The sequence below is a fragment of the Salvia splendens genome, chromosome 8, assembly GCF_004379255.2.
Source record: "Salvia splendens isolate huo1 chromosome 8, SspV2, whole genome shotgun sequence".
Taxonomy (NCBI): Eukaryota; Viridiplantae; Streptophyta; class Magnoliopsida; order Lamiales; family Lamiaceae; genus Salvia; species Salvia splendens.
In genome coordinates, this window is record NC_056039.1 from 21261562 (window position 1) to 21276338 (window position 14777).

Here is a 14777-nt window from a genome sequence, read left to right on the forward strand (position 1 = left end):
CTTCTCAAAAGGACTACAAATCTTGGTTTCTTCCAAAAATCCTTTCCAGTAAATTTCATCCCAATCCTAATCTTTTGATTGTAAATATGTTTCATCAAAACCAATAACAAAATTCATATATCATAAGGGTTATGCTAAAATATTTAATGCACAATTTGAAATCAAAACAATTAACATTAAGTTGATTAATGCATTAATGATTCAGATAATAAGGCAGAAAGATTTACTTATGAATTCACAAATTGTAATCCTTGCACGCTCTATTTTGTGAAGGAAAGACAGAAGGAAATAAACTGTAATAACTTTTGTGATGCTTACTTCTTGCTCGTGTTTGACGAGATGTTGATCGAAATGATGCTGGAGCCGCTCGTCAGCATAATTGATGCAAAACAGTTCATACTAAAAAGCCATTCTTTAGGTGCAAAAAGCAACCATCCAACTAAGATTATTTAAAGTGGGACAAAACACACCATAGTATACATTGTGGAAAATATCAATCATTGTATACCTTAAGTTACTCAAATCCATATCAATGATCCTTACTGAACACCCCATATCACCTTTCCCCTAGGAAGTGACAAGTTTATCTTCTCCACAAGCCAGTCGAACATGCTCACATAAATAAACATTGCCAATGCATCTCTTGTGTCGATTGCCTAAATATGAGGGGAAAATCAACCTTTTAAAAGTGTGATGGTTTAGCAATCAAACCAAGTTGTAAAATATGCATTATGTAAGTAATTATTGATCTTTGAAATCATGAACCTGTTCATGTGTCAGACATTCGGTGACCTCCGGGCTGATCTTGTCAGAATCAGGTCTTTCTCACTAGAGCCAATCAAGCCAGTAGCATTTGTAATAGCTGTGGATAGGGAAATTAATTTATATTGTTAAATCAATTGATATGCATAAAACTAATCTTGATGTTGTAGAATATCTTTTGTATCTAGGTGCAACCCTAGCTTTCTACTACCTACACATATGGAAATATCTCTTACTTTGGATATACAACTTATTCTCTTCTCCTATATGTCTCTATACTTTAAAGCTTGTCTGGCCTAATTTGATATGTTGATGCTGTCACAACTGCTCTGCCCTATTCTGTTCTGCCACTTTACTTTAAGAGGAAATAAAAATGCAAGCAAATCCTCTAGTACAATTATGAGTTTCCCATAGTAGATCCCCAATGGGAACTTCCTTTCAGTATAACTACTTATTTCCTAAAAAAATATACTTCCTCCGTCCCTAAAGAGTATGCACTATTTCCTTTTTCGTCCGTCTCCAAAGAGTATGAACTTTCAATTTTGGAAACTTTCATCTCTCTAATGAGGTGTTAAAAAATTCTCTATCTATCTCCCTTACTTACCAATAATGCATTAAAACCAGTGCCGAACCCAAAGTTCATACTCTTTGGGACCCTCCAAGTATAACAAAACAACCGAAGTTTTGAAAAGACGATGACTATTAAAGAGGTGGGAAAATGGATTAGAACATGCAGATACCTTCATCAGAGACAACCTTGATGTGCTTTTGATTATCAGTTACAAGAAAGAAATGATATGTTCCCAGTCACAAAACGGCAGCAAGCTTCTCGAAGGCATGTTTCTAGTCTTCTTACAAATTCTGATAGAATCTAAGGTTCCCTAAGGAGACAAAAATATGCAGGAATTAATAAATTGTGCACAGATAAGAAATATACTAAAAAAATTAGAACATTCTATAGAAACTATGCTTGATTTGGTCTTCTATTTAGCCCACCGGTCCAGAAAGACATTGTATTACTCCCTCCGTCCCACTCTGAGTGGAGCATTTCGTATTCGGCATGGGATTTCATGTAGTGTTGTTTTTTGAGTAAAGTGGAAAGAGAGGGAAAATGTAGAGAGTGATGTTTCTATTTTTAGAATTGTATTAGTTAGAGTGGGAACATCCCACAAAAGAAAAGTGTCACTTAGAGTGGGATGGAGGGAGTATATCTTTTCATACACAAGCCTGCATCTCCCTATTATTTTAGTAATCACCTACCATGATAACAAATAACATACCCATTTACTCATTTTAGCATGTGAGGAAGCAAGGTCAATAACTTAGGGTAACATACATCTTAGTCGTCTTACAACAAATTCTGAACACCTTTCCACACCCCGTGGTTATTTTAAAAGGGCAATAAGCATTTAGCATTTGAGCTCAAAATTCAAATAAATAATGAAATGAAAGCAATCATACCAACAAATTAAGGGCAAACTAAGCCTACTTCTGTTCTTCATCAAAGCACTCATCCAGGATTTAGAGAATCCCAAAATATCTGTCAGGGGTGTGTTAACTCTGTTGAAAATCCCATCTTCATCGCTTTATTAGAGAGAAAAAATCAAGCTGCATTCTCTATCGCAAGCCCTCATAAGTAGATGAGAGATCCTGTGATGTCAGCTAGTGGTACTCCACAATGCAGGCACTAGTTTTCCCTTGTCAAGTATGCATTCTCATTTGCCTGTCTTGATTTCTCTTCTTCCCTTGCATCTCCAAAACTGTGTCAGCCTCATTCCTCTCCTATTCAACCCTTTTATCCTCTGTAACGGTTTTTGAGGTTACTGATTTCATCTTCTCCAACAGCTCTTTTTCATCTTTCTTTGCTTGCATCTCTTTCTTTTCTATCAGCCAACATCCTCATTTTGTCCCTCAACAGAGTACCAAACCAAGTGGTAGCAAATAAATCTAATCACACAAACACTATTTATTATAAACAAAGCTACAGCAAAGAGAAAGGAAGAATATAATTACAAAAAACTGCAGCTAAACCTGATAATTATAGCTTGGCTTACTTCATCTGTAAATATCAAAAGTTAGCAAATGGAATGAGAAAATTAGGAAGTTGCCGAACCAATATGTTAAAAAGACAAGCATTTCTCCAGTATTTAAGGTATTATATAGTACCTGCTATCGTTGCATTGCATGTTGCATCAGCAAGCTACTTGCTATATCATCCCCATATAGCTGGATATTTTAAATGGATTGACTGACAATAATATAGGGCCTGCCATTCTCTATGCAAAGCAAAGACAAGAAAATTGTTTAAGATTAGAGGCAATCAGTATAAACAAACAAAATGAAAAGGTTCTCGAATAGAGAATTACATTTAAATTATCTTGTAAATATCTATACTGAAGATTGTGAAGAACTAAAGGCTCGCTCAAATAACTTAGTTGTGGAAGATCATCAACTTAGTAAAGTATCCGAGGATTGGTTGGTAGAAGGTCTTGTGTGGGAACTGTCACTACCTGTAATGATAATGCAGTAAGTGCAAAGTTCTTGTAGAATGCAACAAAAGATGTGAAGAGGTGGAAAATCAGATGAACTAACACTTCTATCCGAAACTAGAACCAAAGCTTTCTCCCCTGAGTTTGATTTTATTTGCCCTAAACATAAAAATTATTCAAATTAGGGATTATAGTGTTCAACGAGCCATTGCTTTTCACACTAAGAAAACTATGATTACAAAACGATGGAGTTGTAGTGCTACCTCAAGAGCAATGATTGTAAGAGGGCTGAGAAAAGAGACTTGGCAAGAATATGGCTAGCTGGGATAACATGTGTTGATGTACATTGAATGGAAAACAAGGCTCAAACATGGTTATCCTAGTTGCCCTCGATGCCTATTGCATATTGACCATACCTCATGAAGAATACATGCAAAATAAAGTCCTTCAGAATAAAGTAGAGAGTGTTTTACATCAAGGCTCAAATTTCCACGTAATGTAGCTTTCATCCAACTTAAACTCAATATTCCATCATTCTTAAATCACTCAGCTGTTAAAAACTGAACTCATCAAACAAAAGCACGAATTAATCATCTTAGAAGGTAGGGAATCATGAAGGTACACTAGGTCCGACTTGCTACTAAAACATGTACACAAAAATACAAACAAAAGCAAGACAATAATGAACACCTCCTCCCACTAAGGGCGTACTTGCAAGTTGGGCTTAGTGTGGAAGAAGACTAAAAACACTGACCAACCAATAAAAAGAAGAATAAAAGAAAGAAAGGGGGGTCACCTTGTGTTGGTCAGCTTCTGCACGTCATGGGATCTGGAGCATGTCCTAGACTGGGCAGTTCTCTTCTTCCCTTGCATGTTCAGAACTGTGTCAGCCTATTCCTCTCCTACTTCAACTCCTTTTCTCCCTTGTAATAGTTCATGAGGTTGTTAATTTCATCTCTCCAACAGATCTTTATCTTCTTTCTTTGCGTGCATCTCCTTCTTTCTTTCTTTCTTATTTTTAGCATCTCCTTCTTTCTTATCAGGCAACTTCCTCATCTTGTTCCCCCCTATGTCAGCCTCATTCCTCTCCTATATCAACTCCTTATCTCCCTTGTAACAGTTCTTGATTCCATCTCCACCCAACAACGCTTTATCTTCTATTTTTGCATGCATCTCCATCTTACTTTTTTTCTTTTTCTTTTTTGCACCTCCTTTCTTTTTTTCTTTTTTTCTTTCTTTTTTTCTTTTTTTCTTTTTTTTGCACCTCCCTCCTTTCTTATCAGTCAATTTCCTCATTTTGTGCCCCCTTCCGTCCACTCTCTTAACCTTTTCAGCTTAAACTTCAAACCAGGTACCAAACAAATAGTGGTAAATAAAGTTAATCACGCAAACACTATTTATTACAAAGAAAACTACAGCATGCTCTAAGGAAGAATATCATAACAAAAACTGCAGCTAACCTGATAATTATAGCCAGGCTTACTTCATCTGCAAATATCAAAAATAGCAAAACGAAAAGTGAAAATTAGCAACTTGCTAAACCAATATGCTAATAAGGCAATCATTTCTCCGTTATATAGCACCTGCTATCCTTGCATTGTATGCCGCATCAGCTACAACATAAGCATGAGGAGTGTCCAAAAGCTTCTTTCTTTATCATCCCCATATACCTAGACATTTTTATATGGATTGACGGACAAAAATCCAGAGCCTGCCATTCTCTATCCAAAGCAAATACAAGAAAATGATTTAAGATTAGAAGCAATCAGTAAAAACAAACAAAATAAAAGGATCTAAAAAATAGAGAATTACATTTAAATTATCTTGTAAATATCTATATTGAAGATTGTGAAGAACTAAACGCTCAAATAACTTAGTTGTGGAAGATCATCAACTTAGTCAAGTATCCGAGGATTAGTTGGTAGAAGGTCTTCTGTGGGAACTGTCACAACCTGTAATGATAATTTACAGTAAGAGCAAAGTTCTTGTAGAATGCAACAAAAGATGTGAAGAGGAGGAAAATCGGATGAACTAACACTTCTATCCGAAAGCAGAACCAAAGCTTTCTCCCCTGAGTTTGATTTTATTTGCCCTAAGCATAAAAATTATTCAAATTAGGGATTATCGTCTTCAACGAGCCATTGCTTTTCACACTAAGAAACTGTGATTACGAAACGATGGAGTTGTAGTGCTACCTCAAGAGCAGTAATTGTAAGAGGGCTGAGAAAAGAGACTTGGCAAGAATATGGCTAGCAAGGATAACATGTGTTGGATGTGTATTGAATGGAAACAAGGCTCGAACATGGTTATTGAAAAACAGTGGACATCTCTGGAACTGATCAACAGTAAAGTAGAGCTCTCAACAAAGGAACGAGTTTTGCTTGCAGCGCAGCCCAGCAGCAGAATTTAGATGAGCAAGCAGTACGAGCAAACTCAAGTTTGCAATCTATAGAAAACTTGGTCCCGTGCTAGTTGATCAAACTGTCGTAGACAAACACAACTGCTGGAATAATAGTTAAAATTTTGGGTGTATCACAACATTTCCAGAGAGGTTATCAATCGAGGAAGATGTGTATCAGTGGATGGATTCCATTCATCGGTGTCAACTCTGTTTGTGATTCCTGCAAGGTCACATGTTATTTCTAATTAAACCAATTAATTTCGTTGATGCAAACAAGCCTTTATCGCCTCACTTCTTTTGTTTTAATAGTTATTACGTAAATCAAGACATTGATGCAAAGGATATTATCATTAGTTACCAGCTGAAATGAGTGCTCTAGAAATTATCTCAGTCGCCTCAAATAGGATTGGCACACAGCTCTTTAATCTGACTCAAATAGAAATTCTTTCCTACATACAGACAAGAGAAGGGTTACAGGTATAGTAGAACATGTAGAAAGAATCCAAGGAAATAAAATAATAAATTGTTGTATGCATTCCACTTCCTACAACTAAACAAAAAATTATATCTAAATGTATGTACAAACGAAGAGAATGACTAACCACACATCCTGGTATCGTGATCTTCAGATTTTGGAGACAGCAAGACCAACTTAATATCGAAGTGGTCAAAACTGACTTGGAGCAGTAATACGATACCCTCCATTCCATTGTATACTCCGAGGAACAAGTTAGACAATTACCCACTCACATCAAACACCCCCATAACTTAAGTCTTGCTAGCCCTCGAGCAAGTTAGACAATAAAGCACAGTCAGAAGATATTAGATAATCCTCTCCTTCAAGTCAAGATAACGAATCAGTAGGGAAATTAGGTCGACCATGAATTCACTCGCAGGTAAAACTTTCGAACAAGAATTGTACACGAACTAATTCCTTAAGACCTAGGCATCCCATGTTTCAATATAAGTTCGAGTTGTGTCTTGGGAGTCTCAAACCATCGTCACTAATTCCTAAAGGGAAGTTCTTCCGGCTATTCTTTATTTAAGCACATAAGATCTTTCTCCCAAATTCAAGCAAAATTCATCGCTCACAAGTCAATATGATGCATAAATGAAAAGGTCTTATTCATTGGGATGTAACGGGGCTTTTGGTAAAGGTGGGATAATATATGGTTAAGTAGCTTACCACCATTCTTAAAATACTAGCACATCCATCACAACATCTTTCACATCTCAGTCAATGCGTACAAATTTCTCACAGCTCAACACCCAAACATGAGATTTTTCGACCATCTAACCAAGTGACCATCTAACGAAGTGACCATCTAACCAAGTCAACTTATTCTTTTGAGCTTTCTTTTATCATTTCTATTTTTCGCTCGATATTTTTTTTCTAGCCTTGGCTTTTTTTTACTCAAGAAGGCTGCCTTTTATTTATTTTTTTTTCTAGCCTTGGCTTTTTTTTACTCAAGAAAGGCTGCCTTTTTATTTATTTTTTTTCTAGCCTTGGCTTTTTTTTACACATGAAAGGCTGCCTTTTTAAATATTTTTTTTCTAGCCTTGGCTTTTTTTTACTCATGAAAGGCTGTCTTTTTTCTTTTTTTTCATAGCCTTGGCTTTTTTTACACATGAAAGGCTGCCTTTTTATTCTATTTTCGTTTGAAGTGACAGCTTTTCACTCACTTAGTATCTCAGTACAAATGAATACCACCTAATGAATGGTCCAAAACTTCCATCTTTATGTTGCCACCATAATACCCTCCCAAGGATGTGCTAGTACTTTAATTTTGGTGACTAGGGAAGAAAATATAGGCCAACAAATGGATATAATAGGTAAGCTGATATAGTGACATCAAAATTTTCAACAAAGAAATTAGGCTTTTGGGCTCAAACTGGCTCACTAGGGGTTTATGCAGGGTCATGCATGTGATAATTTGGATATGAGGCTTTTATTCCTATTGCCTAAATCATTTTTATGCACCAATATCAACAAGATTGCAACTCATAAAGCTCTCATTCAGTCGATCGGCCCTATGACTTTTTCAATTAATTTTTCAAAACCGGAATTGTTCTCTCTCCTTAGCTCAAGAAATCGGACAACAAAGAACACTGTTATCACTTATTTGAAGCATGGGAAACCTAGGACTCCAGAAGTTAGTAAGCAACAACTAAGTTTGCAGATCAACCCATGAGAAAAATGAAGTCTACACTAATAACCCCTTTAGAAGTTAGCTCCTCCTCAACTCCTACACAACAAATACAAAACAAACAAATTCAATTATATAAATCAGCTGATAAATAAAAATAAAGAAATGAAGTACAACATAAGTAACAAGTAAGTGCATATTCAAAAGTATCAACTTAAATACAACCTAATATGTTGGACAGCAAGTTCTAGATAAAGAATCCAACAGAATTTGTAACCTTTTCAGAAGCTGCTATTCATACTAGTGCTTCATTATCTAATGCAGGCACACATATGTAGAAATATATGAAAATGAGGTTTTATCATCCAAACAACTCATTCTAATAACATGGAAAAACATATAAATCTTAACAAAATAATAAATACATTTTGAACATTAATTTTACATACAATGTAGGATTGACATCATTCCCACATCTAAACCAAGGCCGGCATACGAAATTATACAATGCATCATTGGAGAATTAGTGCGTACTTTGAGCAAAGCAAGAACAATCTGCTTAAGCTCAGTTCTTTGCAACCAGTTATATAAGTAGTAATTCACCTACATAGGAATCTAATGCCCATGATGCAAACTAATGCAACTTTAGATAAGTAATTAGCTCATTAAATAACATTCATACCATATTGGATGTGGATTCTTCAATTGAAGTCTAGGTAAAACGCATGATCAAATTAAGAGTTGGAAAAGTGAGCATTCTAAAAGTTTTAGGCTCATTCCACCACGTCATTTTAGAAAAAAAAATACCACATAATAAGTTGACATCAACATATTGGAGGATACCAACTTAGATAATAGTAAAATAAACCTATAACTATAGTTTGTAATTTTGTACTCCCTCCGTCCAACCATAAGCGAGGCAATTTTTTGGGCACTAGATTTAAGAAACTGACATTTAAAGAGTTATGGCACGTAGTATATATACCTTCTCTGAGATGGTATGGTACATATCTAATGCATCACCAAAGCTTATAAGTGGCTTTTGTCCCAGGATGCTCGGAAGACTGAGCTGCATTAGTAGGATGTGCAGCATTTCCTGGTTCCTACGTGAATAAAATGCACAAGTAAAAATGTGCACAAGGAAATAACGGCTGATATGTAACAGAATGTAGTCACTTTTGCGTAACTGGAAGGTTCCATCAGTAGCTGGGTAAAGCATGAGAGACTGAAGGAATGATGTCGTTTTCGGAGTTTGTGGACCATCACCAATTGAAATGTGAGATGAAGGAACTGAAAACGATTACCATAATTTTACTAATTTGATTACTTTTTTGTTTTTGTTGCTCGCAGGGTTTACTCATAGGAAAACAACAACTAATAATTAATAATTGATATGAAAATCAAAAGAAACCATAAACTAAACAAACCTTGTATGGGAATCTGGGATCCAACAGGTTCTATATCGTCAGAGCCAATTTCCAGTGTCTGGGGCATAGCACCAATTCCAATGCTAACAAGGCCAGATGAGTAAATGCTACCACATGCTACCACTTATTTGGTCAGAAGTAGAGATGCAGATATCATGGAAAATCCACCTCCTGACTAAGCGGGGGGGAGAAGTAGAAATACATTTGAGCTCCGGGTGGGTGGACCGATTCTGGCCTAGAAAACAGAAAATATTGCAAATAAAATGACAAAATTAAATGAGATACAAATAAAGATCACAAAGATGAACTAGAGACTATATATCTGGCCACGTGAATCAACTAGATGTCCTAGAATTTTTCAAAGAATCACCTCATAAACTCGTTGTGAATGTGATAAGTGGCCTGGCTTAGCACAAAGAGCTCATTTGACCTTGCGCATAAAGGCTGGCATAAGAAAAAGTGGCACAACACTTCTCTGTGCTTTCTCCAAACAGAAATTTGTTTATCTATTTCCCCATCAATCGTTTGGACTGCATGTAAACAAAGTTACAATGCAACAAGGACAAAATCCAAACAATATGAATTCCAAACCCATACACAATGGACTAAATTAACACAACACTTTGAACAAATTTTTATCAGTTATTTGCTAGTATTATTGCTCTAATAAGTAAATCCCACTCAACCGAAAAAACATCAACAAAATCCACATTTAGCACAGAGAAAATATCAAGAGACCATTGTAACTCTCCACACTGTAAATCATGTGGCCTTACCATTTAGGACCTACTTAGTATACACTGGAAGGAACTTCATCATCCAGTTGGTTAAAAGTGCGTATGTTTTTCAGACATGATATAAATCAATGATTACATGACACGGAAACATGCAAGGCCTATGTATTTCTTTAATCTTGATAAAGGCTTCCAAATTTATTTAAACTAAATCATGAAACCTACCAGTGAAACAAAAGTCACAAGAAAGCCTTAATTAACTTTTCTTCCAGAAACAGATCAAAGAGAGAGAGTAAAAGACGGAAATATAAGAAATGCACTTGGTCTTGTTTAGAAGCAGCATAAATTCATTTTCCCAACCTTTTCACCGACTGGTGTATTAATAGGTCTTGTAATCCATATTCACCGGCTGGTGTAGTTATTTCACTAGCTATGCAATTAAGCATTCCAGAATTTGATCAGATTGGCCTAAACATCTATCGATGTAGAAAGATGGTGGAAAAAATCAGATTTCACCAAGGAGAAGCACATACCATTTTCTAACCATTTTCTAATCGAACAGATCACACTCTGAGAGCTGAGAAAGAAACTAGGAAAATTTAGCCAGTAGCCACACTCATTCGAACAAGGATTAACAAATTAGTGCACAAAATCATTTACTTCTCAAAATTGGACGGACTTTATCCAACACAGAGAAAATGCTCAAGGCAACACTACTAGGTACAGCCCTACTCATCTAGATAAAGATGCTCCCCTTATTTTAGTAATTTCAAGTAGAAGAGGGGATCTTGTTGTGTTCATTGGTCAAACTCAACCTTTCTTCTTCTCAAAATCAACTCTAAATGCACAATGTAACAATACTAAATTAGGTGATGCTACTATGGATTCAGCAGCCCTCAGCCACACTGACCTAAACCATGTAATCTAAGCAAAAACGTAATCAATCCATTTAAAACACCCCCAAAATGATGAACAAATTGATCTAAACTATACAAAGAAAAAAAAAAGAAAATACAAACTGATTACCTGAAGACGCGGTGGCTGTTGAGAGGAACGGCGGCGGAGGTTTAGCGAGAGGCTTCTCGGTGCGGCTTGACTCTCCATTCTACTCGGACTATAATCACTGACGGACCCAAGTGGGGTCGGCCGACCCCACCGCCAGCCACCGAGCATTGCCGGAAAACTTGAATAATCGACCTTTGACCTCCGACCCCACGGAAGGTCCACCTCCTCCGAATCCTTCAGTATTTGAAGATAAACAAGAGGGGAATAAGAAAACTTGTTGTGAAGACTAGAGGAGGAATATGGGGAAGTCCGGAGGCAGAAAAGTTCAGAGTTCTTCCTTTTTTTCAAATCGAGGGCTCACTAAATGAGTCGAGGAAGACAACCGTTTCTTCCCTTTTTTCAAATCCAGGCTCACTTAAAAAGTTAATGACTGATTTAATTGAATAAGTAAATTGGTTTGATTGTTATTGTTATTTAATGGTCATTCCCCTTCTAATTCTATACGTAATTTTCATTTTTTTATTGGCCAATCCATTGTAATTCTATTTCATTCAAATTATTGACAATAACCAAGAAAATATTATTTTAAAATATCTAAATATAAATTTATAAAAAATATTTTAAAACACATAATTTTACTTAAATTTTATTTTATTCATATTATTGATAAATAACAAAGAAATTATTATTTAAATATAAATTTATAAATAAATATTTAAATTATTGAAACCATGATTTTACTTCAACAATTTTATAGGAGTAATTTTTAGATATGAAAACTCTTAGAAATGTACTTTAAAAAATAGAACTAGTTAAATTTTATTATTTTAATAGTTTTTAAAATATAATATTATATATATTATTAATACTTTGTTATATTCGATCCCACGAAATTCATATCCTAGATCCTCAAGCATTCAATATGTCCTAATTTCCTCCTTTCTATAAGAGTTTATTTGTATTAATTTCCTCCTTTCTATAGGAGTTTATTTTTTTTAAAAAATATATCATGAAAAAAATAACTTTAGAGTTTTTCTCTGAAAATCAATTAATTAACACAACAAATTAAAGAAAAGTATCTTTTCATTTGCTTTAGCGATGGAACCAACTCTAAATACAAAGGAAATTCAACAGATGAACAAAATTCTAGACTTCCTTACCTAGACATTTTGCTACGGGTGATGGGCACAAAAGAGATGGAAGGAATTGGTCGAGAGAGATGGAGAAGATGGATGAGTGTTGCTGGTTTGAGAACGGCGGCCAGAACAAGGTAAATTGAAAGCGGCAACACATTGATAGACGTACCTTGATCACACATGCATGCTCGACTTTCACATCTCCAATTGAAATAGGCAAGGTAAACATGCATGGGTCGGTCCGCTTTGATGGCATCCTCCTCTTTAGGATTACCGCTAAAACACTCTCTCCGATCACTATCTTCCCATCGGATTTGGTCTTCCTAGCAAAAATTCCTTGATGAACTTGTTGAAAAGAGGTAATTTCAGAGCTTGTAGGAATGGTGGGTTGATCTCCAGTTTGCCAAGAAATTCCATGAAATCCACGGGATCTTTTTTCTTCTTCGTGACCTCCCCTCTCGATAAGGGAATGGTTTAACTTGCTTGACTGTGTTGCTGGAATTTCCCTTGGAAGACTCTTCAATTTCCATCCTTATTTTTTCACTCTCCACTTCAGTTCATGGACTTAGGGGGAACGGTTCAGCCATCTGGGGTAGTGGCTTCCTCAAGTCATCGATCTAGATGCCATCCCATGTTTCCGCTTCCCCTGTTTCAGTATCTTCATTCTGCTAGACCGAGTTATCTCATTCCTCGCTTACCACAGTAGGTACTCCTTCATTAATCTTCATTGTCGGTCCCTTGTACTCTCGTCCTAATCTCAAGGTGATTTGGTTGATGTTTGTCCTATTCGGTGGCTTGACTGTAGCTGGGATTCTTCCTTCGTTCCCACGCATCTCACTTAAGGAAGTAGCTATCTAAGAAAGTTGTTTTGCAAACATATCCATGGCCGCCTTTTGTCCCTGTTGGGCGTCCTGTAGCTTATGCACCACGTCGTTATTCGTTTGCATGTTGTTCTGAAGGTGTTGTTGTGAGCTGACATACTTGGATTTTACATGGTTTTAGAGGGTGGTTTTGTATGAATTTGATCATATTTCATCTATTATTAGGCGTGTTTATATCTATTTTTCTATTATGTTGGTATGTTGATCATTTTGTTAAGAATGTGTAAAAAAAGGTACAAAATATGTCGATGTGCAACAGCCTTGGTTTGAGAAAGTTTTACTGGAGATTTTAAAGTCTAATCAGCCCCCAAGCGGAGTCCCGTAGAAGTGCTTCACATGGGTATCTTTAACGCCTCAAGTGGAGTCCCGTAGAAGAAGTTATAGCAGTTTTATGAACATTGTCCAGAAATCTCACGCGGCTGGGTGAATTATTACCCTGTAAATTCACCTGGCCGTGTGTCTCAAATTCAGCTTCGGAGAGTCAGAAAGGGGTCGAAAATGACCACCCGAGTGATAGGTGCATAAGTAACGAATTTCTTGTTTGCCTTGATTCATGCTATTACCCGAGTGAGAATTATGCCTTAATCTTTTCATGTGTGATGTATTATTGAAGGGAGAGAGGGTGATGTGATGTGCTAGGTCGAGATACCAAGTCCTATGAACCCACTAGATCACTTGGTCTAGGAACTCAATGGAACACGGAATGCTCTGTCGTTGTACACACAAAACTCCCCTTCAAAGATCCCTCAACCCGAATACTATGGATTAGTATAGAGAAGTAGGGGTCGATCCCACGAAGACGGACACGTAAGAAAGCATTTAGAGACTCTTGACAAAGGCAGCTGCTGCCACGCAAACTGGGTTGAGATATAACTACAACTAGACCTAGGCAAGAAATGTAACACTAGACCTAGAAAACTGTAAAGATGCTGAGATCAAACTTCCTCATGACTGCTAGATATTAAATTCACTTCCTAGACCGTGTAAACGACTACCTAATTTAGCTAGACAGAAAACGAATAACAGTGGGGACCATCATTCCAGAAATAGCAGGTACGGCAGAAAAGCTGCTAATAACGAACTGGGAATTTAACTAACAACGACATGCATTTCTCTAGCTGAATCAGACACGAAGATGAAGGAAACAGAGCACATACCCTGATTCGAACAGAATATAAAAGTTTGGTCGTCGGAAACTTGCAACAAACCGGAAATAACACAGATCTACATAAACTAGACGGAGCGATATAAAAACACGAAGGCTAGGCATCAAATTAAACCAACTCTGTTCAGATCTCTCATCGGATGCTTAATCCACTCCGGATCCAAGCGATCCGAGTCCTACAACAACCAGAATCATCCCCATAACTTCCGATTCTAAAGATCTACTCCGATCAACAACCAATTCAAACAATTCTACTCAGATTCAGTGAGCAAATGCGAAAAGCATCCAAAACAAGTACTAGCACGAACTCCAGAAAAACACAGTAACTGAAGCAGAAACAAACACCATCAACATTATAGAAAATAACTTGCATAAACCCACAGAATAAAGGGTAAACAGAGTGCCGAGCTTCGAACAGCGAAGCTCGTGAAATCCACAAAATAACGAGAAATAAATTGGAAATTATTTCTTCGCCCTCGACAGGACGGTGGTACACCGAAATAAAACTACTGTAAACAGGAATTGAACCCAAACAGGAACCCCCGAATTTCCCAAAAAGAACTCAAGTGTGTAAGAGAAAAGTGAGCTCCTAGCTACAATCCGTAACGAGGCCTCCACCGAGAAGGTCCC

At 36.6% G+C, this 14777-nt stretch overlaps 1 protein-coding gene and 2 long non-coding RNA genes across 8 annotated transcripts; all 3 read right to left on the reverse strand.

Annotated features, from left to right (window-relative positions):
• Nucleotides 1–443: 443 nt before the first annotated feature.
• On the reverse strand, nucleotides 444–1550 carry LOC121743454. Its single transcript, XR_006038281.1, has 3 exons — nucleotides 1503–1550; nucleotides 766–862; nucleotides 444–656 (listed from the first exon to the last, which is right to left on the reverse strand). It is a non-coding gene; the product is annotated as an uncharacterized LOC121743454 (long non-coding RNA).
• A 992-nt stretch (nucleotides 1551–2542) lies between these two features.
• Nucleotides 2543–6646, reverse strand: LOC121743444. 3 transcript variants are annotated; one of them, XR_006038270.1, is made up of 8 exons: nucleotides 6255–6646; nucleotides 6011–6101; nucleotides 5447–5872; nucleotides 3355–3410; nucleotides 3129–3272; nucleotides 2929–3038; nucleotides 2794–2821; nucleotides 2543–2709 (listed from the first exon to the last, which is right to left on the reverse strand). It is a non-coding gene; the product is annotated as an uncharacterized LOC121743444 (long non-coding RNA). The 3 variants fall into 3 exon arrangements; XR_006038272.1 differs by lacking the exons at nucleotides 2543–2709; nucleotides 2794–2821; nucleotides 2929–3038; nucleotides 3129–3272; nucleotides 3355–3410 and adding exons at nucleotides 4540–4591; nucleotides 4712–4739; nucleotides 4835–4972; nucleotides 5064–5203; nucleotides 5288–5343; XR_006038271.1 differs by lacking the exons at nucleotides 2543–2709; nucleotides 2794–2821; nucleotides 2929–3038; nucleotides 3129–3272; nucleotides 3355–3410 and adding exons at nucleotides 4538–4739; nucleotides 4835–4972; nucleotides 5064–5203; nucleotides 5288–5343.
• A 547-nt stretch (nucleotides 6647–7193) lies between these two features.
• LOC121743439 lies at nucleotides 7194–11380 on the reverse strand. 4 transcript variants are annotated; one of them, XM_042136752.1, is made up of 6 exons: nucleotides 10987–11380; nucleotides 9597–9656; nucleotides 9227–9461; nucleotides 8987–9089; nucleotides 8785–8902; nucleotides 7194–7898 (listed from the first exon to the last, which is right to left on the reverse strand). In XM_042136752.1, the coding sequence occupies exons 3-6, from the start codon at nucleotides 9291–9293 to the stop codon at nucleotides 7881–7883; spliced, it is 306 nt and encodes a 101-aa protein (XP_041992686.1). In that variant the 5' UTR covers nucleotides 9294–9461; nucleotides 9597–9656; nucleotides 10987–11380; the 3' UTR covers nucleotides 7194–7880. The 4 variants fall into 4 exon arrangements, 3 of the variants coding, with proteins under 3 accessions (XP_041992686.1, XP_041992685.1, XP_041992688.1); XM_042136751.1 differs by having other exon boundaries at nucleotides 9597–9756; XR_006038255.1 differs by lacking the exon at nucleotides 8987–9089 and having other exon boundaries at nucleotides 9597–9756.
• Between the last annotated feature and the right edge of the window lie 3397 nt (nucleotides 11381–14777).